Source organism: Calliphora vicina, chromosome 5 (assembly GCF_958450345.1).
Source record: "Calliphora vicina chromosome 5, idCalVici1.1, whole genome shotgun sequence".
Lineage (NCBI taxonomy): Eukaryota > Metazoa > Arthropoda > Insecta > Diptera > Calliphoridae > Calliphora > Calliphora vicina.
In genome coordinates, this window is record NC_088784.1 from 50064574 (window position 1) to 50088831 (window position 24258).

General features: G+C 36.2%; 1 protein-coding gene across 1 annotated transcript in view; it reads right to left on the bottom strand.

The window, feature by feature from the left end:
* The window catches only part of LOC135962099 (transmembrane protein 177), a 214160-nt gene that overhangs the window by 12279 nt on the left and 177623 nt on the right, over positions 1–24258 (bottom strand). The window contains exon 3 of the mRNA XM_065513840.1: positions 13509–13828. Coding sequence (XP_065369912.1) covers positions 13509–13828 — 320 coding nt within the window. The remainder of the gene's footprint in view (positions 1–13508; positions 13829–24258) is intronic.

A 24258-nucleotide genomic window follows, 5' to 3' on the forward strand; every position in this document is an offset into this window, starting at 1 on the left:
AGACAAAAATAAATAAATGTGTGGGCCAAAACAAATGTGTGACTTTGCGTCCTCACACGTCCTCCTCTCGTCGGTTGACGAATTTTATAATTATTCGGTTGGGGTGGATTTGTAGCCGGTACACGCTATGGTCATCAAAATCCGATGTATCTATGGCTGGGTTGATGAATCGTGTTTCGAATTGGGCTGGCTATGGTAAGCCCCGATGTACGTCGTGGTAAAGTATAAATTGTTGTTTGCTGATTAGTGTCTGGCACAATGATGGTTTGTCGGACTGTGCACCGAAGAGATCTCTGTGTCCGTGGCACGTATGGTACATTTCTAGAGATAGAGGGTTGATAATAACATAGCTTCTTCTCAAATTCTCGCGAGTTGGTTGGAATTTCTTCTCATCTGTCTATTTGTCCATTATTCTATTAATAAGATAAAACAATTGTTAGAACATTTTTATAAAAATATTTAAAAAATGTGATATATGTATATGTTTAAAAGAAATTATATTAAATAAATTGTTTAATATCGCCTATATGGGCGGTTTTAATATCATTGCTTTTACGACCCTTAAGTCTCACAATGACTTTGGATGGCATTTCAATTATCTCATAAGGACCATCGAACTTGGGTGCAAGTTTAGCTGTGAATTGGTCTACAGCTTTCGAAAGCTGATGTTGACGGACCAATACTTGTTCTCCGATTTGCGGCTTCCATATACGACGTCTCAAGTTATAATGTAGTTTTCGATCCTGTGAAGCCTTGGCTAGATTACTTCTTACTATCCTGAAGATTTCTTTTAATTGTACTGCTCTCTCTTTTGGGTTTAGTGTTGGAGCACCTGAGCCTATGGTTACTGCATCGTATAGTGCACTTGGTAACCGAGGTTCTCGACCTTGTACAATGTATGCTGGTGAATAACCGGTTGATTCAGAACAGCTTGTATTTATGGCTAAGGTGATTTCAGGAAGAAGTTCATCCCAAATGGTGTGTTTGTTCTTCGATAGCTGCGATATCATCGTTTTTATCGTTCTGTTGACGCGTTCCGTAGGATTTTGTTGTGGTATGTAGGGTGCAGTTAATTGTTGCGTAACACCAATTTCTTCCGAGTATTTTTGAAACACTCTACTTGTGAATTGTGAGCCATTATCTGTGATAGCTATTTTGGGTACTCCGAACCTAGATAATACACGTTCTCTGAATGCTTTTATTAGGTTTTCCGATGTTGCTTTCCGTAGGGGTATGATTTCCGTCCATTTTGAAAATCGGTCGATGATAACGAGTAACATGGTATTTCCATGTTTAGTACGAGGTAATGGTCCAACAAAATCGAGACAAATGGTAGCCCATGGTTCCTCTGGTATTCTGACTAACATTTCTCCTGCTGGCTCTTGTTGGCTGATTTTATATTTTTGACACGATGAACATTTTCTCACATAACGACTGATGTCTCTGAATAGGCCTGGCCAATAGTAGCGATTACAAACGCGATTAATCGTTTTCCGAATTCCGAGGTGGCCGGCTGTTGCATCATCATGATTTTCCTTCAATACACGTTCTCTGAGATTCGTTCCCACACAAAGTTTCCATGGATGACAATCTTCATCACAATGGTTTCTTGGAAAATGTCTGTAAAGAGAATTGTTTATTATTAAATAATCTGAGTATTTTTCGGGATTCTCTTTGACATCTTTAATTTTTCGTTTTAACCACGGGCATTCTATTGATTTTTCACTGGTTACCATACGTTGAAAAGTTTCTAAAGGTTGTCGAGATAAAGCATCGGCAACCACATTTTGAGATCCTTTTCTATACTGGATTGTGAACTGATATTGCTGGAGTTCTAAAGCCCAGCGAGCTAGTCTGCCTGTTGGTGATTCAATCGAATTTAACCATTTTAACGACAAATGGTCGGTGATTACCACAAATGTATATCCTTCTAAATACATTTTCATTTTACGTATTCCCCATACGATGGCGAGGCATTCCTTCTCTGTAGTTGTATAGTTTTTCTCCGCTTGATTTAAGTGACGACTTGCGTAGGCAATTACTCGTTCCGACCCGTCTATCTCCTGGGTGAGTACTGCTCCAAGTCCGTAATCGCTGGCATCGGTTTGTAGTTGAAACGATTTCGAAAAATCTGGGCAAGCTAATATAGGGGATTCGGTGAGTTTGCATTTTAAGTCTCCGAAAGCTTTCTGTTGTTCCGGACCCCACTTAAAATGTCTTCCCTTTTTCAATAAAAATGTTAATGGTTGTGAAATTTTTGCGAAGTCTGGAACAAAGCGTCTGTACCAGGAGGTGATTCCCAGAAATCTTCGTACATCCTTCACATTTTTCGGGGTTGGTATTTTGATGATAGCTGCAATTTTGTCGGGATCGGTTTTGATACCTTCTCCGCACACGACATGACCAAGGTATTTAATTTCCCTTTTGAAGAACTCACATTTTTCGGAATTTAATACCAATTTTGCTCTTCTCAATCGATGAAATACTTCTTTTAAGTGCTGAATATGTTGTTTAAAGGTACGACTCGTAACGATGATGTCGTCCAAATACGTGAATGCATGAGGTTCCATCTCTGCACCAATAACGTAATCAAGGGTTCGTTGAAATGTGGCTGGCGCTGAATGTAGTCCGAATGGCATGACTCTCCATTGGTATAGACCACGGCCAGGTACGGTGAATGCTGTATATTTTCTGCTATTTTCAGCCATTGGTATCTGCCAATAACCGTTTTCCAAGTCGATACAGCTGATGTATTTTGCTTCTCTTAATCGGTCCAGAATATGATTAATACGCGGTAGAGGGTAAGCATCGGTGATCGAACGATTATTAAGTTGACGAAAATCCATACAAAGTGTTATGGGAAAACTATATGGACTGGTAGAGGGTTCTATATATCCTTTCGCGAGTAATTTATTGATTTCCGCATCAATTATTGACTGCATCGCCGGGTTGCGATTTGAGTATCTTATTTTTATGGGACGGTCATCCTTCATGACTATCTTATGCTCCGTTAGATTCGTAGGGCCGTGAATATCTCTAAATTTCTGCAATTCCTCTTCGATAAATGCATTAATTGTTTCTTGATTTTCTGCGTCTTTGTCATTATTAGTAGTCCCGTCTGTCATTGAAATGGATACACTTACCGGATTAGGTACAACTTCTTGTTCCTCATGTTGGGTATGTGTTATCTCAATTTCTTCTGTTGATGTTGGTGACGGATTTCCGGAACAACCAGGTTGGGTTTGCATAACCATACACGTTGGGTCGGCTCCAGATGAGGTATCATCCAAACATAGAGATAGGTTACTAAATGACATCGTAGTTTTGAAGATTTTAAGTAGATTTAGACCGATGATCATCTCTTCTATGGCTGTAGGCATAATCAGGAACACTATGTTGTGTAACTCCTGACCAATTTTCACAGGGCTCTCAATAGCACTCCATATTCGGTTGGTAGATCCATCGGCTGGTAATTTTTGGATAAGCTGCGAAAACAGTTTCAGCCATATTTTCATTAATATAACTGCTAGTGGCTCCAGTGTCAATGGTAGCGTTTATGGTTTTCACTCCAATTTTAGTAATTACACTTATTCGGTTTTCATCACATCTCAGATTTATTAATTCCAAAGGTGGTGATGGGTGTTGGATCGCATTTTCTAGAATTTCCTCATTCCTAGAATTTTGGCGATGTTGACCAGATTTGTTTAAATTCCTTTCGATGGAATTATAATTGTTGGGCGTTTGATTAGTCATCATCCGATGTTGTTCATATCGAGGGGGTTGGTTTTATTGGTGGATTATTTGTCGTGGGTATACTTTCGAAGTCATCGGCGAGGGATAGCAGTTCCTTCAAGTTGGTAAAATCCCTTCGATGAATATATAACAAATAGTTGGGATGCGCATTACGATAAATCCGCTCCAATTTTTGTTCCTCTGTCATCTCTGCATGTCGCATTAAATTCTGCAGAGCCAGGACATAATCTTTAAAAGTTTCCCGAGATCGTTGACATCTTCTTCGGATATCATCTTCCAGCTTTTCAAAATATCTAGAAGTAAGGAAAAATTTTAAAAAATCTGATTTGAAAGAGTCCCATGTGTTCCAAAGTTTGTTGTTATTTCGGAACCATATCGATGCCTTTTCCTTACATAACTCTGGCATAGTTCTTGGTAAGAAATTTTTATCGACACCGTATAGTTCCGAAATTTCCTCTAATCTTTCAATGAATATGAGGGAATCCTTTCCTCCATCATAACGTATACCCCATTTTCGAACTAAATCAATCGTGTTGATTAATGCAGTTTCCCTATTTTCCACTTTATGTACGGTTGTATGGTATCCATCTGTTTTCCTGGCATTAATATTTGATGACGTACCTGATTCCATTTTTAGTGGGCTCGATTCTCCGTTTATTAATAATCTGGGAGCTTTCGATGGTGACACTGTTGGATTTGGAGAGTTACCTAAGGAATTTTCATACTTTGCCTGCAATTCTAGTAAACGATGTAATTGGTCAGGAGAGTGTGGGCTACCAATAAATTGTGCCATCTGCCTTCTCATCTCGTCCACGCTGCCAGCCGGTTGAATTCCAAACTCGTCCAAGTAGGATACCAAGTCATCCTTGCGTAATGTGTAGGCCCAGGAAATTTTTAACATGATTCACAATTATTAAAATTTGTTTTTTCTTCTTTTAAACAAAACCTTTCTGCGATGATAAATTTATATTTATTTTTATATTATCCGACTCCATTTGTTTTTTTTTTGATACGCGTTAAATATAAATTTATTTACATTTATGACGAACACGACATAAACATATATATATTTTTTTTCAATTATTTCGTAGAGATTTGTGAGTAAATGTTTAATGTGCAACGCGTATTACAGTGCATTTCCGCGATTATAAATTTATATTTATTTTTAAAATTTTCGACCCGATTAACTTTTTTTCCGAAGCGCGTTAAATATAAATTTATTTATATTTATGACGAACATGACATAAACACAGTTGACGTAATATGGATATTTTGCTAATATCATAAATATTGTCCGTATATTAGTTAATTTTTTTATTTTGCGATAATCCATTTATTGAAGCCCGATTAACTATTTAATATTTATGAATTTTTTCTTTAGCAAAAGTTCCGTTTTTATTTCACACTTAGTAACACGCACAGTTTATACACAACATTATTTTTCACAATATGACTTGTTTTCAATGTCTTTTTGTAAAGATCATTTTTTTAAAGTCCCTGCTCGGGCGCCACTGTAACGACGAAATTTCTCCTCAACGCTGGGGTAGCTCAACGTTGTCCAGGGTCGTTATCAGAATTTATTAAAATAATAACACAATATATTTTTTCATATTACGTTATAAAACTTTTTATTAAATTTAAATACACTTTCTCTAAAACCGTACGCGTGGTAGGGAACAATACTAATTAATCCATTTAGCAAAAAGGCAGGCCATACAAACTCTACCCAATTGTTTTATTATAGGTAATAGTCAAACAAACATATTACCTAGCGATCAGCCCAAAACCAACTGATCTTGTTCTGTGGTTTGTGCCTGCCTTTTATACACATAGTACAATTACACAGACACATACATACATATACACACTGTTGACTACTAGCCACAGTTGACTACTAGTACTGTTTTATACAACTCTGTTGGTAGAGTTGTAGTTAATAAATAATACATCGACATGTAGATGGCGTAACAAATAAATTTAAATTAACGGATAATTAAATTGTAATTTAGTATTTTAGCAAAAGAGAAGATAATTAAATAAAATAAGACAAAAATAAATAAATGTGTGGGCCAAAACAAATGTGTGACTTTGCGTCCTCACAATTTGGATCCGTAATTTGCAAAAATACAGACCAATGTAAGTAAAAAACATAAAATTTTAATTTTCAATGGTGAATATCTCGTAAACTATAAAAGATAAAATAATGTTATGGTAATATTTTTTGTAGCTCTCTTCTAGTAGAGTCCACATATATATATAAATATTTCAAATCGGATCGAGAACAAAAATTTTAGATAATTTTTAATTTGTAATATACCCGAGACACCCCAATATGGGTTCTGGAGACTCCGCTCCACCTTAGTGTTGAAATTCAAAACATAAGCGTAGCAACACCTCCTCTACAGTCGTGGGAAATTTTATTAAAATCGGATTATCGGTTTGGAACTTACAAGTTTATTTGCACCTTTTTTATTTTTCATTTCCCCCACTGTGACCCAAAATATCGGTTTTAGGTTCTCGCACAACCACAATATGAGATTTTTTAACCATCCTCGGGTGTAGTCTTCTCCATTTTCAAAGATTCATCTTTTTTGCCATTTTTTCCTTTCGATCAATCGCAAACGTAGTCAAGTTTCTTAAAAGGCTCAATAAAATGTTAGTATATTTAAACAAAAATATAAAATACGAAAGGAAAATTTTCATGTTAAAAATGGGAAGCTCGGTTTTGATTTTAGACCCATGGTTTCTTTGGCAAACATTATTAGAATTCATCGTAGATTACGATTTTGATAACCGCTTGTTGCATTTTTTTGCTCCATACAAATTGACCGACTCTAATATATAATCTTAATTATTTTTTTCCATTATTTAAATAAAAGTGTTCGGGTGTTTTCATTCGGTAATTATGAAATAGTAGTGTAAGACGCAATCAGTTTGTATTTGGGGTTTCAATCACATTATGGCCTTTGAAACTATGGTAGGTGCGGGTTTTGAGGCTAATCCTCTCTACTCCATCTGAGAGAGATGTAAAAATAGGACTTTAATTCTGAAACCTTTAGAATTAGTAATATATTTTTTTTAATAATATCTAGATTGGGGCAAAATAGTTTTTAGATTCTAGACATACTCTCCCTGACACCAAAATCTTGAAAATAGGGGGTTAGGACTGAACCCCCCACACCGCTGAAAGCTAGCATTCAAAGGCTCCCGCAGTCCTATGCCTTTGCAGTCATTCTGATTTCGAATTACTTGTGATCCTTTTTAAGTTTTATGACAGTTCGAAACAACAAACAAATAGTTTTAATTTTAGTTATAAGATTTAAATACTTATTGTAAGGTCAAAATAGACAGATTCAATAAATCAATAAAACGTTAAAAAAAAAAAAAAAAAAAAAAACAACAAACAGTGTTAATTGTTTTAGCACTTCAACGTGAATCTTTTACACGTGTGCATTACAGAGTCTAACAGCCTATAACTTTTATGAATACAATACTTTTATAAATGGTTTTTAAAGCTAAAGTGTACGTTAACAAAATTGTGTTTTAAATCTACAATAAGGTTTTTTATGCATATAGCCGTAAATTGTCACGCAAACTTATCGGAGTTGTGCAAACGAGAGATTGTAAAAATGCACAGTTTGCGAGACATTTAAGCTTTACATGAGGACCCTTAATGATTACTAAATGTAACACTCAAGGAGGTGTTTTACATTAATACATTAAAACAACTCACACTCAAAGAGAGGAAAACAAACCAAACAACACAATTTACAAAAAATATGAAACTCCAAAAATAAATTTTTTCTCACAAATTTGCAACAAAAAAAATCATCTTGCAAATTTTCAACAAAAAAATCATCTTGCTAATTTACAAGTAGGGTATTCGAATTATTCGATTTTTCTCTTGTTCGAATAATTCGAATAAGAGATTTTAACTTGTTCGAATAATTCGATCACACGTTTAAAATTAGTCGAATTATTCGAAAAATTAAAATTTTTTTTTGAAGTAAATGCTGAAGTTTTGATGTCGGTTTTTTAATATTTTATTTTAAAGAATAACAAAAAATAACGTTAAAGTTAACATTTCAAGTATGGATAATGTTAAAAAACATTCGAAAACAAAGTCCATCATTTAATTTTCATCAGAAATGTTCTGATCAGATTAACTCCCGAACAATCTACAAAACAATCGACTAGAAAACTCTTAAGTTACCGTTTTGGAGCTATGCTTCAAAAACAATATAAACGTATTAAGAACTTTGTTATGTCGTTCATTAATTCGGGTTTTAAATTGAGTTACTTATTCTTTAGTAAATTTCTAAATTATTTATAACAAATTGTATTATACATCAAGCTCTATCAACGTTGCCCAATCTTTGCTTAATAAAGTGGTCTTGGGGAATTACACAATAAAGGGAATCTGTCCAAATTTTGATATCATTGTCAGTGAACGTGGCTAATTTGAAGTCAGGCAGTGCATGACAAAGACAAAGATGTTCAACAATGTTTAAAATCTTGTACAAGACGAACTCCTTGCTTTTCTTGCAACAAAACGTTAGTTTTCAATATTTGTGTTTATCATTCGATTTATGAAATAACACTTACGTACGCGGTTAATAAAATCACTTATATACATATATTTTAAGATCATGTCCTTCATCTATTTCAATGTAATCATTATAAATGTCATCCTCAATATCACTTTCGATTACCGTTTCAAAATCACATTCTCCATTACATTCAACTCCACTTTAATCTAAGTTAATATTTTGATTACTAATTGCGATTCTGCTAATATTTCGCCAGCTAAATAACAAATATTTATTCGTTTTATTCGATTATTCTACATAAAATTGTTCGAATTATTCGTTAATCGAAAGTGGCCAATCGAACGATCATTAGTCGAATGAATACCCTATTTACAAGTCACACGAAAATTAATCTTCCCTATAAATAAAATTGTATACCCTAATGCAGACTAATTAAAAGAAAATTAACACCCTATTAAAACTGCATTAAAAGCCAATACACTACATTAAAAGCCTCTACAAAATCAATTCCACACAATACAACACACAAAGCTTTTTTTCTACATTACTCAAATCACATGTAGCTAGAAAACAAAAATTTACAAATTGTCGCTGCCTTTTTCTTTGCCAAAAATTCCTCGTCATCAAATTGTCGCTGCCTTAATTTCATAAAATGCTCTTCAATATTCCTCATACAAATTTTCGCTTCCTTTTTCTCTGCCATTTGGGAGGAAAAAATATTTTGCCTAATACATCAATTTTTATATCCCGTTTCGGATCTGATACTACTGTTGAACAAATAAACTTTTACATAAAATCAAAATTTAATTTTATAGCTGACTTTACCACATATAAATTTTCGTATGCACACCCTAGGAGTATTACATGTTTTAAACTCAATGTTCCCCACGATCTTTATGAACAACTAGTAAATCCTAATTTCTGACCTGCAAATACTTTGGTTCGTGAATATGGATTAAAGATAATCCATACAGCAATACTTCCGTCTGGTCACCGATTAAATGATAATTCAAACTCCAACATTTCAAAAAACTGAATTGTGAACTTATTGATCGATTAACCATTATTTATCAGAATGTTCGAGGCTTAAACACTAACAGCCGTATTTATAACCAAAATTTAGCATGGATTTAACTTACGAGTCATTTATAATATATAGAGTCCGACCGAACTCAAAATTTCGTTCGGTACCGAACACTGAACCCGAACTTCGGCCAATTTTAAAGATCGGCCGATCTCGTACTTAGTTCGGGTTTCAAAGTTCGGCCAACCCGAAAACAAAAAATAACGAATTCATAACATATAAGAAAAATATAGGTACTTTTAAAAAGTAGTATTAAAAAATAAAGAAAAAATTTGTACTTTTTAGTTATTTAGAAAAGAAATGCTTTGTGCTTCTTTGTTTTTGAGAAAAATATAAAGATCGGGTTTTATAGTTCACTTAGGAAGAACTCTAAACCCCATATTAAGTATATGTAGTTTGTAATCTAGTACTCAAAATTCATTGTTTTTATATTATAATGGCAAAATAGTAACTTTTCTGCATTAATGCCTTTAAGGTCACTAGTAGTATTAAAAAATAAAGAAAAAATTTGTACTTTTTAGTTATTTAGAAAAGAAATGCTTTGTGCTTCTTTGTTTTTGAGAAAAATATAAAGATCGGGTTTTATAGTTCACTTAGGAAGAACTCTAAAACCCAGATTAAGTATATGTAGTTTGTAATCTAGTACTCAAAATTCATTGTTTTTATATTATAATGGCAAAATAGTAACTTTTCTGCATTAATGCCTTTAAGGTTACTAGTTGGCCAACAGTTGCTAAGTAAAGAGCAGCTTTTTGATTGGTTTGTCCAAATGTCTGTTGTAAAAGTAACCAACTCCGCATTTTGCATTTCATCGTGCACCTTCTGTTTAATTTTTTTTGTAAGTTTCCGGCATTAAAAAAATTTTCAGACTTCTTTTTATACCCTTCAGCTTCGTGAGAAGGGTATATATAAGTTTGTCATTCCGTTTGTAATTTCTACATTTTTCATTTCCGACCCTATAAAGTATATATATTCTGGATCCTTATAGATAGCGGAGTCGATTAAGCCATGTCCGTCTGTCTGTCTGTCTGTCTGTTGAAATCAATTTTCTGAAGGCCCCAGATATCTCCGGGATCCAAATCTTCAACAATTCTGTCAGACATACTTTCGAGAATTTTGCTATTTAAAATCAGCAAAATCCGTCCATAAATAACGGAGATATGAGCAAAAATCCGAGACAACCTCTGAAAATTTCATCAAAAAACACAATGTATTGCATGCTTTGACAAAAAAACAACAAAACGTATGCTTGGATCTGCAAGCTTTGCGTATTTTGTTTTTTTTTGTGTTTTGTTTCTTTTGGCGTTGTTGTTGTTTTTTATACAACTAAACTTTTGTTTGGTTGTGTGTTGGTTTTTTTGACAAAAAATCAACAAATCGTATGTTTGAATGTGCATGCTTTGCGTATTTTGTTTCTTTTGGCGGTGTTGTTGTTTTTTATACAATTAAACGTATGTTTGGATGTGTGTTGATTTCATTGCCTTGCGTATTTTGTTTTTTCTTTTGGTGTTTTGTTTCGTTTGGCGTTGTTGTTGTTTTTTGTGTTCTTGATAAATTTAGGATGCTGTACGCTGAAAGTGGGCAATGTACATACATATATACAAATTATAAAAAATAATAATGCATCCACAACAAAGGTGAAGGGTATTACCAAAATTTTATCGTTTAAAAGCAGTACCTTCCACAATATTGTATGGCAGCATGTCTACGAAACTACAACCATGCGGAAAAAATACGTATTTAACATTTTATTGGAAGCGGCAATAGGTGTATAAAAAAGTTTATGAAAATTGTGAATTTATTAAAAACTCATTTCTATAACATGGCTGGTAAATATTTAATAATACTATTTGCGGAAATTCAATATTAACCAAAATTTTTATCTTCTAGTTAATTATGGCTACAAAACCAATTTGGATTTTTTTTAAAAAAAGTGGCGCAAATGCTCAATGCAATAAGCGTGGCAAAGAACTTTCAATGGGGAATATTAAATCCATTATAGATTTGCGTATATTTTTTGACACCATGGAATCATCTGTCCACATAGCAAATAGTATTATTAAATATTTACCAGCCATGTAATAGAACTGTTTTTTAATAAATTCACAATTTTCATAAACTTTTTTATACACCTATTGCCGCTTTCAAGAAAATGTTAAATACGTATTTTTTGACATGGTGTATTTTTAGTATTTTTAATACTAAACATAGTTGTATGTTTTCGTATTTGTAATCACATTAATCATAGTTCTATTTTTTGATGATTTAAAATAAATTAAATAAAAAGTTCGGTGTTCGGCTGAACGTCACTTTTTACCGTACACAGAACCCGTACCCGAACGTTCGGTCGGACTCTAATAATATATTTCTTATCCACTCACTAAACGCATGTTAACAATCAAAGACTTGCTAAGTATTTAAACAACAGCTGTTTTTTATAAAATTAAATTTGTAAATAACTAATAAAAGTTTTTTTATGGAATTAATTAATTCCACATTTTGTTCTTCTTTTTATGATTTGAGGGAAAAAACTTAAATTGAAATGTCAACAAATGCATCAGAGTTGATTTTTTTAAACACAGTTTTCAGAGTTGATTTTCAAATTGTTTATTGATGTCTAAAAATGCATTATAAATAAACTCTTTGCTAACTCTCTGCTAAGCCTAATCGGCCTGCTAGTTAGTGTGTGATGTATACACAGTGGCTAATTTTTCGTTATATATACGGCCGAAAAATGTTAAACCTTCTTATAAATAGTTATGATTTTAATTATGATGTAATTGTCTTTACTGAAACATGGCTGATAGACAATGTATTCAATTCTGAACTTCTCTGCAATAAATATCAGATCTACAGATATAATAGAATTGGTCGTAATGGCGGTGGTGTTTTAATTGCAGTTTCATGCCATTTTCCTCTGAATTTGTTTTGTCCTGCTCTTCAGAAAATACTGAATTCATTGGTGTAATGATAAAACTCAAAAAAATCTACCTCACCTGATCATACATACCTCCTAATTCTAATGAACTAGTTTATCAACAACATGTAAATGTCATACAATGATTGCTGATCTTGTTGAACCAGATTATGCTTTCTTTATTTTCGGTGATATATACCTTCTTTTTATTAAGCTGAACCTTCTGGGTTTAATATCTCGCAGCCTAAACTGGATAAAATTGTATTTTTTGGATAGAACGCAATGTGTTAATTTCAATAATAAATACTCCAAAAATATTTTGGTTACTTTTGGTGTACCTCAAGAGATCTACCTTGATCCTATTCTCTTAAATAAATAACGGATGTATGTCCTGCATCACTTTTATTGCACGTTCCGCGCAAATGTTGCTTCTTGCTCATTCGGAATAACAAATTGTTCATTGACCCAATGAAAAGTTGAATAGTTTCTAAAGTTAAAACAGCGGTATGTGTTACTGTTAGAAATATTTCCCACTCCTATCTTATTATTTTATTTTTTAAGTAAAAATTTCTTTAAAATAGGTATAAACTTCTCTGAAAAATTATATAAATAATTGCAACTTCCCTTATTTAAAATTATCTTTTGAAGTATGTTCGCAGTTATTAGTAATTATAAAAAACTGAAAGGAATAAAATGTATTGTATTTCAAAATAGTTGAAAATATTTAATGATACAATCAAAAAAAAATAATACTGGTTTTCATATTTTCTAATACTTTATTCGACTATGCCAATTTGCTAAAAATATCAATAACTAGTTATGTCCCTAATGTGAAACTTTCGTGAAAATGTCCTTACATCTCCAGTGCAGTGGTACTGGCTCTGAATCAACTCACGAGCTACCGAATTATTACTAAAACACTGTGAATAGCACATAGCAGGCATTTACAAGAACCGTGTATTTTGTTATTGTATCACATATGTGTAAAAAGAGAGTAATTTTGTTTAATATTGTATTTATTCAATGATAACTAAGGTCAGAGCAGAGCAATGGCTACTTGCAGGAACCCAATTCTACTTTACTTAGTACAATTAATTTATGGACTAACACAGTTCCTTGGTCTTGAACTCAATGTAGAACACATGAATAAAATTATCGAACGAACCTTTTGTATTTAATATGAGTGGGTGTATTATTTACTTACGATTAGTGGTCTCCGCAAAAGATCCAAACTCTGATTCAAGTAGTGACCAATAGAATACACAGTTAAAAACGAAACTGATGGAAACAACGAATTCATTAAAACGTGATGTGTTTGAAGTTGAAGTAAAATTTGACAAAGCCCAAATAATTTTTCATCATTTGTTAATACCAGAGCATCCTCTAATAGTTTGCCGCTTTCAGTATTCCAATTAACTTTCTCACCACGGTAACAAACGCCACAATTTTGAATATCTGCAACATTATCGATATCATAATTAAATGGTATTCCTATTATTGCACCAAACTTCGAATTTGTTGATCCTGAAATATTAAAATAATATATTAAAAGGGTCGAGATATAAAGCTGAAATCCGTCCATCCCCCGCAGTAAGGAAATATATAAGAAAATGTCTCAATACCTATATGATTGTAAAAATAATTGTTATACTTATATCCTTAAGAAAGGTCTCAGTAGGAAATGTGGTGACGATCAGGCAGTACTGGCTAAATCTGGAAGACTGTACTGTACCCCAAAATATTCCCATATATTACTCAAAATTATTGTATATTTTAAATGATATTGATGAGTATGTAATTTTTTTTTTTTTAAACTTTTTATTTATTTATTGAATCTGCCTTTATCATTAGGCCTAACAATAAGTGATTAAATCTTATAACTAAAATTAAAACTAATTGCTCTCTAAAGAGAGCATTGTTTGATGCATGGACCTTGTAAGGAACCTCCGGTTACTCCGGGTTTGAAGCTGGGGTAGCGCTCAACCTAGTAACATAAAAACTTTTAAAACACTTTTCTTTGTTTATTTTTTCACTTCAGTTTATTTTGTTATTTTTTTTCTTAATTATATTTATTGAGCCACAAATGCTTCTTTATTGAGAACAATTTGCTGTTGCTCCATGAACTCCCGGGTGACACGTACCGATGCCCTATCACTCCTGTCCACTAGTTCCTACTCTCAAAATATTCTAGAATGTAATTCTAGAATCTACACTCGTCCCTGATTTTTCCGAGTGGCCCTGAGCCAGTGCCCTAATCTCCTCCCTCCACGGATGTAAATCTGTTTTGGGTAAGGTAGGATGTAATCCGCCTTGTTTTGCTGATTGTAAACCAGCGCCCTGTTCTCACTATACAAAGGATCGGTGTTACCAAATCCGAATTTTATTACTCCCTAGCACTGCTCTGTAACTTGTTTATTCTTTATCTTACCGGCTTGTCACGTCTTACCCGTTCACTTGTACAACACAAAAGAGATCGATTGCTCTGTTACATTAGTTTAAATACATATTATTGTTTTCTACAACTATTGTAGCTTTGTAGCTAATGCAGTAAAAAGGTTTGAACCGGTAGCGGTTGTAACAAAATTCATCTCAGTTGTTTGATCCTCTGTGTGTGTTACTCTGTTTGTTTCTGATGCGGAATGCCTGTGTGTGTTGTATTGCTGGTATATATTGTGTTTGTTGTATTTCTTGGCCACTTCCTTCTTTGTCTTGTGTCCTCTTTAATACGGCTGAATATCTTCTCTCTCTCTTGACTCCTCTCTGTGACTCCTCTCTGTTGACTTCTCTCTGTTGACTTCTCTCTCTGTTGACTCCTCTCTGCTGACACCCTCGGCTGTTGATATTCTGCTGTAGACACTCTGTTGTTTATTTTCGCAGCCAGTATTGTACCCACCACCTGCCCCTGACTGTACGGCTCGTATGACCTCCTGTACCCCATCGTCCTCCTGTTCTCTGAAAGTTAATTAAACCCAAATATCGGCGGATGCGATCATTTAGCTTATGTTCGATCGAACCATCGAACATATTGCCTACTGTAGCGTTTTTTTTTTAATTCATTTTTTTAGCGTTTTTTTTTATATTGTTTTTTTTAAGGGTTTAATAATTTTATTATTTTTTTTAAGAGTTTTTATTTTTATTGTTTTTTTTCTTTTTTTTTTAGTTTTTTTTTTCTATAATTATTATAATTCATTCTTATTAACTTATTCGGTTGTTGCCGACGGACCATTGTATGTTTTTAATTCACTCACGTGAGCCGTGCGCGAGCTCTTTTCACCATCTTTGCGTACTTCTACAATGACTGGATATACTAACCGGTGGATGCGATATGGACCTGCAAACTTTGGAGCTAGTTTAGCTCCAATATTGTCAGCTGCATTGGACAAATGGTGTTCCTTAACCCATACCAATTCTCCAACCTTAGGGTTCCACTTTCTGCGTCGCAGATTATAGTAACGAGCTTGGTCTTTGGATGCTTTAACTAAATTTTTCCTGACTAGGCTAAAAATGTGTTTTAGCATATCTGCTCTGTCTTGAGGGTTGCGATCTGCAGTTCCTGTTCCTGGTGTGACTTCATCATACAGCGCGGTGGGGAGTCTCGGTTCTCTTCCTTGAACTAAAAAGGCGGCGCTATACTGCGTTGTGTCGGATTTTGCCGTGTTTATGGCCAATTGTATCTCTGGAAGTACCTCGTCCCATGTCTTTTGATTTGATCCGGCGTATTTAGCGATCATGGTCTTAACTGTGCGATTTACACGCTCTGTGGGGTTCTCTTGGGGCGTATACGGTGCAGTCAACTGGTGATGAACACCAATCTCTTTAAGATATTCTCGGAATATTTTGCTTGTGAACTGGGAGCCGTTGTCGGTTATTAACATCTTCGGTACACCAAAATTTGCCAAGATTCTTTCTCTAAAGGCTTTTCGTAAGGTCTCACCTGTTGCTCTGCGTAATGGCACCAACTCTGACCATTTTGAAAATTTGTCCGTGAAGACCAGTAGCATCGAGTTTCCATGTTTTGACCTCGGTAGCGGGCCTACAAAGTCTCCTTCCTGGCCAATAATATTTGTTTGTTACACGCGCTATGGTTTTTCTTATACCGAGGTGACCTGCAGTCGGGGCGTTATGATTTTCTTGTAACACTCTCTGGCGCTGGTGTGAAGGGACACATAGCTTCCATGGGGCACATTCTTCGTCATCATCAGCCGTCGAGATGTTGCGGTAAAGTTGACCTCCGAGGATCGTAAAATCTGGGAACTTCTCTGGCTCCTTGCTTATTTCCTCACATTTTCTTTGCCACCAGCTGCACTCCACTGGCTTATCTTGTACTGCTTGACATACATTTGCTGGGTCACGAGATAGGGTGTCTGCAACCACGTTTAGTTTTCCGCGACGGTACTGTATATCAAAACTATATTGCTGTAGCTCCAGGGCCCACCTAGCAATTCGTCCTGAGGGACTCTCAATCGAGTTGAGCCATTTCAAAGCCAAATGGTCCGTCACTACAGTAAAATGATAGCCTTCCAGGTATGGCCTTAGCTTTCTGATTGCCCACACTATCGCCAAACACTCTTTCTCTGTCGCAGAATAATTCATTTCCGCAGGATTTAGTCTGCAGCTTGCGTACGAAATCACTCTCTCCTGTCCGTCGAACTCTTGGGTCAACACTGCTCCTAAGCGATAGTCACACGCATCAGTTTGAAGGGTAAACTTCCTCGAGAAATCGGGTCAGGCTAGGACCGGGGCTTCGGTTAATAGTTTCTTCAAACTCTCAAACGCACTCTGTTGCTCTTGATTCCACCGAAAATGCTTTCCTTTCTTCAGCAGCGTGGTCAGGGGATGCACGACCTGGGAAAATTCGGGGACGAATCTTCTGTACCACGAAGCAATACCGAGGCATCTTCGCAGTTCTCTAACATTTCGTGGGGGTTGAAGTCCTTGAATGGCGGTGATCTTCTCGGGATCGGTATTGATTCCGCTCTCATTAACTACGTGTCCTAAATATTTGATTTCCTTTTGGAAAAACTTACATTTGTCTTGATTTATCTTCAAACACGCTTCTCGCAGTCTTCTAAACACCTCTTTTAGGTTGGCTCCTCATGTGCTCCTCTAGAGAGTTGCCCAGCAACACAATGTCGTCTAGGTAGGCAAATGCATGGGGCTCCATTTCTGCACCAATCACCCTGTCCAGCGTCCTCTGAAATGTTGCTGGTGCTGATGTCAACCCAAAAGGCATCAGCTTCCACTGAAACAAACCTTTTCCAGCCACTGTGAATGCTGTGTACTCTTTGCTGTCTTCTGCCATTGGTATTTGCCAATACCCGTTCTTTAGGTCTATGCTGCTAATGAACTTTGCGTTGCGAAGTCGATCTAGGATGGCGTTAATTCGTGGCAATGGGTATGCGTCTGCTACTGTTCTTCTTTGGGGCCATGACTATGGATGCACTGTAGGGACTCTTTGATGGCTCTATACATCCATTTCTCAGCAGCTCATCGATTTCCTCATTTATTTTCCTTTGCATCTCGGGATTGCGTTGCGTGTACCTCTGTCGAACCGGTCTGTCATCTTTTAGTACTATCTGGTGTTTAGCCAGATTTGTGGGGCCTTTGACATCTTTGAACTTGTCGAGCTCATTCTCCAGGAACTTAGCAATAATTTCTTCTTCACCGAGTGAACCATCACTTGCCGTCACCGCCTGCTCTTCCACTGCCATCATTACCTGTTGGGAAACAGGTGTACACTTAACTCTCTGGTCACCACACTGCATCTCGAACTCCACAGCTCTTAAAAAATCTAAACCAAGCAGCACTTCGTCCAGCACGCTCGGCATAACACCCACCTCCATTTAACTACTTCTGCCACCAAATCTCACCTCCACTCTGATTACTTCCCTCACCTCCACTGTGGTACCATTTGCTAGGCTGATCCGGCTATGAACGGGAATCACTTGATTTTGGTTTCTCAACTCTTCGGCGACACGCTCGCTCATGTAACTTTTCGAGGCACCTGTGTCGATAGTGGCCTCTCTGTGCATGTTTCCAATTTGTACCTGGGCCAGCAACCGAGTTTCCGTTTGACGGAAGGCGCTTACTGGGGCAAGGCTTTTCTGTTCAGGGCCGCAGCCTCCTCTTGCTGATGGCTCGGTCCTCTGGCGTTTCCCGCATTTCTCCGGCAGCAATCCCTGGTTCTTACACCTCTTCTTCCATACTGCCAGCAGAACAACACGCTTTCGTATTGGCAGTAACGATAGCCGTGGCCTTCTTGACCGCATCTTCTACAGGCGGTTGTCGGGTTGATTGGGGCCTCATCTCCTGTCGGAACTACCTGTCGAGCTCTGTCATCTCTGCGGTGAGTCTGTCGAGTGTCACGGTGATCATGACTCACTTCGGGATGGTTCGAACGTATTACTTCGAAATCTTCGGCCATTCGAATTAACTCCTCCAGGGACTGAAAATCCTTCCGCATTATGTACATCTGGTAGTCTACCAGGCAATTCCTAAATATTCTATCCACTTGTTGCTCTGGTGTGTATCCTGCGTGCCTCATCATGTTCTGTAGTAGGATCACGAAGTCTTTAAACGATTCTCGGGGTTTCTGATGTCTTCCGCGTATCTCATCGTCAAGCCCTTCAAAATACCTGGGTGGAAGAAAAAATCGCAAGAAGTCATCTTTGTAGCTCTTCCACGTTTTTCTGAACCATAGCAGCGCCGATTCCTTGAGCAACTCTGGCATTGTACGGGGCAACATATTTTTGTCCAGACCATAAACTTCTGCGTGCTCTTCCACTCGTTCAATAAAAGCAATGGGGTCCTTTCCGCCTTCGTAGCGAAATTACCACTTCCGCACTATATCTATTACAGCCGGATAGGGTATGTGTGTTACGTTTTGGGAACTCCGTTCGTCGTGTGGGTTTGGGTACGTCAGGTGGCCTGTGGCTGCCTGTTGTCCCGTTCTTGACGACATATATGATACAGAAGGTAATTCTGCATACCTAGTGTTGTGGGTGTGGGGCAGCGACCATTATTTTCTAGCTCATCCAGCCTGGTAAGAACCTTATCTTCATGTTCGCCTGATATAAATGACGCCAACCTCTTCCGCATTTCATCCACGGTGCCGCTAGCGTCCAAATCGAACTCCTCTAGATACTGTACCAGCTCATCTTTTCTTAGCGTATATGCCCACGATGTACGCACTATCTTGTGTTTGTTCTTTGTTTTTTTTCTTTTGATAAAAATGGTCCCTGCTCGGGCGCCAATGTAAGGAACCTCCGGTTACTCCGGGTTTGAAGCTGGGGTAGCGCACAGCCTAGTCCAGGGTCCTTAACATAAAAAATTTTAAAACACTTTTCTTTGTATATTTTCTCACTTCAGTTTATTTTGTTATTTTTTTTCTTAATTATATTTATTGAGCCGCAAATGCTTCTTTGTTGAGAACAATTTGCTGTTGCTCCGTGAACTCCCGGGTGACACGTACCGATGCCCTATCACTCCTGTCCACTAGTTCCTACTCTCAAAATATTCTAGAATGTAATTCTAGAATCTACACTCGTCCCTGATTTTTCCGAGTGGCCCTGAGCCAGTGCCCTAATCTCCTCCCTCCACGGATGTAAATCTGTTTTGGGTAAGGTAGGATGTAATCCGCCTTGTTTTGCTGATTGTAAACCAGCGCCCTGTTCTCACTATACAAAGGATCGGTGTTACCAAATCCGAATTTTATTACTCCCTAGCACTGCTCTGTAACTTGTTTATTCTTTATCTTACCGGCTTGTCACGTCTTACCCGTTCACTTGTACAACACAAAAGAGATCGATTGCTCTGTTACATTAGTTTAAATACATATTATTGTTTTCTACAACTATTGTAGCTTTGTAGCTAATGCAGTAAAAAGGTTTGAACCGGTAGCGGTTGTAACACAATTCATCTCAGTTGTTTGATCTTCTGTGTGTGTTACTCTGTTTGTTTGTGATGCGGAATGCCTCCCAGCAGTTAAGCAAGTAGTCTATGTATCCCATAAAGACAGTAATTGTCACAAATGTCTTATCACTTGGCTGCCTCCAATTTATATATTTTGGTCATTTGACACGTGTGTGTACTTTGTAGTGCAGAGAGAAGACAGTTGGTTACTTTATGCATCCCAAGTAATCTAGCGTGAAGACAATTGCCACTTAAGTGTCTCTAAGTAATCTAGAGTGTAGTCACTTTAAACGTTTTGTGAGTAATTCGTACAAACTGGTTTTTTACAAATTGTGTTAATATAATTCTCATACAGTTTATTTTTATTTTTGCTTAAGTATACTGATATCGCATGTAACATAGCATGAAGTCAATAGTCACTTTAGTGTCTCTTAGTAACCTATGGTGAAGTCACTTCAAACTTTTTTTTGTACTGCAGTTTATTTTACCCACCAGAAGCGTTGACTACCTTCGATCAGCTATCCGATAGTCACAATGTAATCAAATGGGTCAATTGACCCCCTGCTTAGGACATGCACGTGTTAAAATAACTAGTCAAGTAGCTGATCAAGTAACCAGTTACAAAGCTAGCAAGGTAACTGACGCTATGTAACCAGTTTGTGAATCCAATGCGTTGCCTACTTTGGACCAGCTATTAGACAGTCCCATTGTAATCAAAAAGAGACAATTGACCCCCTGCCTAGGACATGCCCGTGTTAAAATGACTAGTCACGTGGCTATTGAAGTAACTAGCTCCCACCCTAAATGATGGGTAAAATCACTAGTTCGGTACTGTCTCCTAGAACTGCTGGGCTGTATGTGTTGTATTGCTGGTATATATTGTGTTTGTTGTATTTCTTGGCCTTCCTTCTTTGTCTTGTGTCCTCTTTAATACGGCTGAATATCTTCTCTCTCTCTTGACTACCCTCTCTTGACTCCTCTCTGTTGACTTCTCTCTGTTGACTTCTCTCTCTGTTGACTCCTCTCTGCTGACACCCTCTGCTGTTGATATTCTGCTGTAGACACTCTGTTGTTTATTTTCGCAGCCAGTATTGTACCCACCACCTGCCCCTGACTGTACGGCTCGTATGACCTCCTGTATATCGGAGGATGTAATCCGCCCCACTATGATGGATGTCATCCATCATCTGCCCAATGACACAATAATAGTTTCTTTATTTGGCTTATTCCTAAGTTTTGTACAAATTAATTTATGTGGGTCTAAATTTCAAGAATTTAGGTCCTCACAACCTCATCTTAGCGGGGTGGTAGATCTCCTCTACAAAGCCTTGATCTGGTTTGGCTCTGTGCGAGAAGCCGAGCAAGTGGATTTGGGTGTGATTGCAGTTTCAGTATATATTCATCGCGGACTTTCTTAAACTCATCCTTCACTAGTGGCACTTCCAAGTCCCTGTGGATGTTTTCATTTCTTATGTACCATGGTGCACCCGTCATGGTCCTAAGTATTTTCGACTGGGCCCTCTGTATAAGCTCAATACTGGAATTACTGGCCGTTCCCCACAATTGGATTCCATATGTCCAAATTGGTTTTAAAATGATTTTATACAGGGTGACTTTATAGTCCAGGCTTAACTTTGATTGGTCACTTATTAACCAGTGAAGGCTAGATGCTTTTAACTTCATGTGAAGTCTCTTGGTTTCTATATGACGGCGCCATGTAAGTCTTCTATCTAAGTTAATACCAGGGTATGTAACATAATCGGACCGAGGTATATTAACATTGTTAAGTGTGACAGGTGGACAGCATCCCCTCCTCAGTGTGAACGTAACATGTTTGCTTTTTAATTCATTTACACGTATTCTCCATTTGTTTAACCATGTTTCTACACATCTTAAGTAGCCATCTAGTATACTAGATGCTATATATGGGTTTTCGTGCGAGCTAATAATTGCGGTGTCATCAGCAAATGTAGAAATAGTCAATTCATCGCTCGTAGGCAAATCAGAGGTGTATATCAAATAGAGGGTAGGTCCAAGAACACTTCCTTGTGGTACTCCTGCTCCAATCCTATATTCTCTTGTCACGTAATCATTGTACTTAACTGTAAATATACGGACCGATAGATAAAATTCCAATAGATCATGAGTAGATGGTGGCAGCAAACATTTTATTTTATATACCAGGCCTTTGTGCCATACTTTGTCGAAGGCTTGAGCGACATCCAAAAATATAGCTGAACAATATTTCTTTAATTCAAAGGATTTTCTTATCTCCCCGGTTATACGATTAACTTGTTCGATTGTTCCGTAGCGTTCCCGGAAACCAAATTGATGAACTGGGATTATATTTTTCTCATTTAAAAATGGTATGATTTTCTTTTGGAACACTTTTTCGAACAGTTTCGATAAGCAAGGAAGCAAGCTTATTGGTCTATAGGAGGATGGTACGGTCAAGTCCTTACCTGGCTTTGGTATCATTATTATCTGAGAAGTTTTCCAATTTGTCGGAAAAACTCCATGTTTAAAGATCGCATTAAATTGTAATTGGTTTTTTTTTTTCTTTCTAACAATTTTAGACAATTTAGTTGTTTTAAGAACGATATTGGCAGAACTTTAGATTTGATTTTTACTACTGATTATTTAAAAACATCATGTAATTTGTCTCCAAATCCGGTTTCTCCTAATACAGTACATCAAAAAGCTTGTCTTTAACTTTGAATTTTTACTTATGATAAAGAATTCTTGAGTCAGATTCAAAAACATAATTTTAATAAGGCAAATTTTGTTGGACTAATTGAATATTTTAAGAATGTAGATTGGTCTTTCTTTATAAACAATATATTTCCAAAATGGAAAATAAAATTTGATTCCTCAGCTTTTTGGCATTTTATTAATAATAAAAAAGATAATAATCATATACCGAAACGTATGTTTTATGAAGATTACTTTAAAGCACATTTAGTCAACAAAATTCTAATAATTTTTGATATCCAGGTTCAACTTTGTAATACTGATCATAATTTTGATATTTATATAAAGGACGTAGTCGATGCTATAAACTAATTGAGTAATGATTATCCCCCTATATTTTTCAAAAAGTGTTCGGAACAAATTGCGGAAGCAATTCTGTTTCTATTCAACAAATGTATTAAACATGGGTTGTTTTTAAGTGACTGGAAACTTTGCTCTATATTACCTATTTTTAAATCTAGTGATCGTAGTATGGTAACCAACTATAGACCTATTATCAAACAGAGTACTTTTGCTGGATAAAATTGTCAAAGATAAACTTTTTACATTAATTTGGCATTCAATATTTCCTTGCCAATATGGCTTTTTTCCAGGTAGATCTACTACTAATAATTTGGCTTTACTAACCCATAAGATAATTAACTCAATGGACGTTATATATGTATGCAGACTTTGCTAAAGCATTTGATTCCGTTAATCATAATATACACTTTCATAAATTATATAATTTTGGCATATCCAATAATATTTGACTGTGTTTTAAACGTTTTAACCTTTTCAAAACGTTGGTTTATTTCCTTTAAATAAACCGGATACTTTTGATTGCAAATAAAAGCCGTTTAGTAGTTTGAAAATTGTAACTCTTTATTTATTTAAAATGTACAACAACAGAATTAAATAGTCACTCAATGTTTTTTTATACACGTTTATAAATTCGCAGAAATACAGACACACTTTATAATGTACACGAATTCACTTGAAAAACACGGCACTCAGTTGAGGTTTATTCGAAAATGTTCTTTAACTGAATATTCGAATTCGAATATACGGTCGCAGCAAACAGCGTTGCCATACTTACGATGAATGGTCAACTGAAAGCTTTTATTCACTGTTAATAATGCCCACAGATATGTTACAATTTGCTATTACAGCACTGCTATTTGAAAGCATTATGCTACTTTTAAATCAGCCGTTAAAATCGTTATATTTGAATTCAAGTACAATTTCGTAACACTGCCTCCCGCTTAAGCCTGTTCGTCCCGAATAGGCATAGATTCACTTCCCCCATAGGC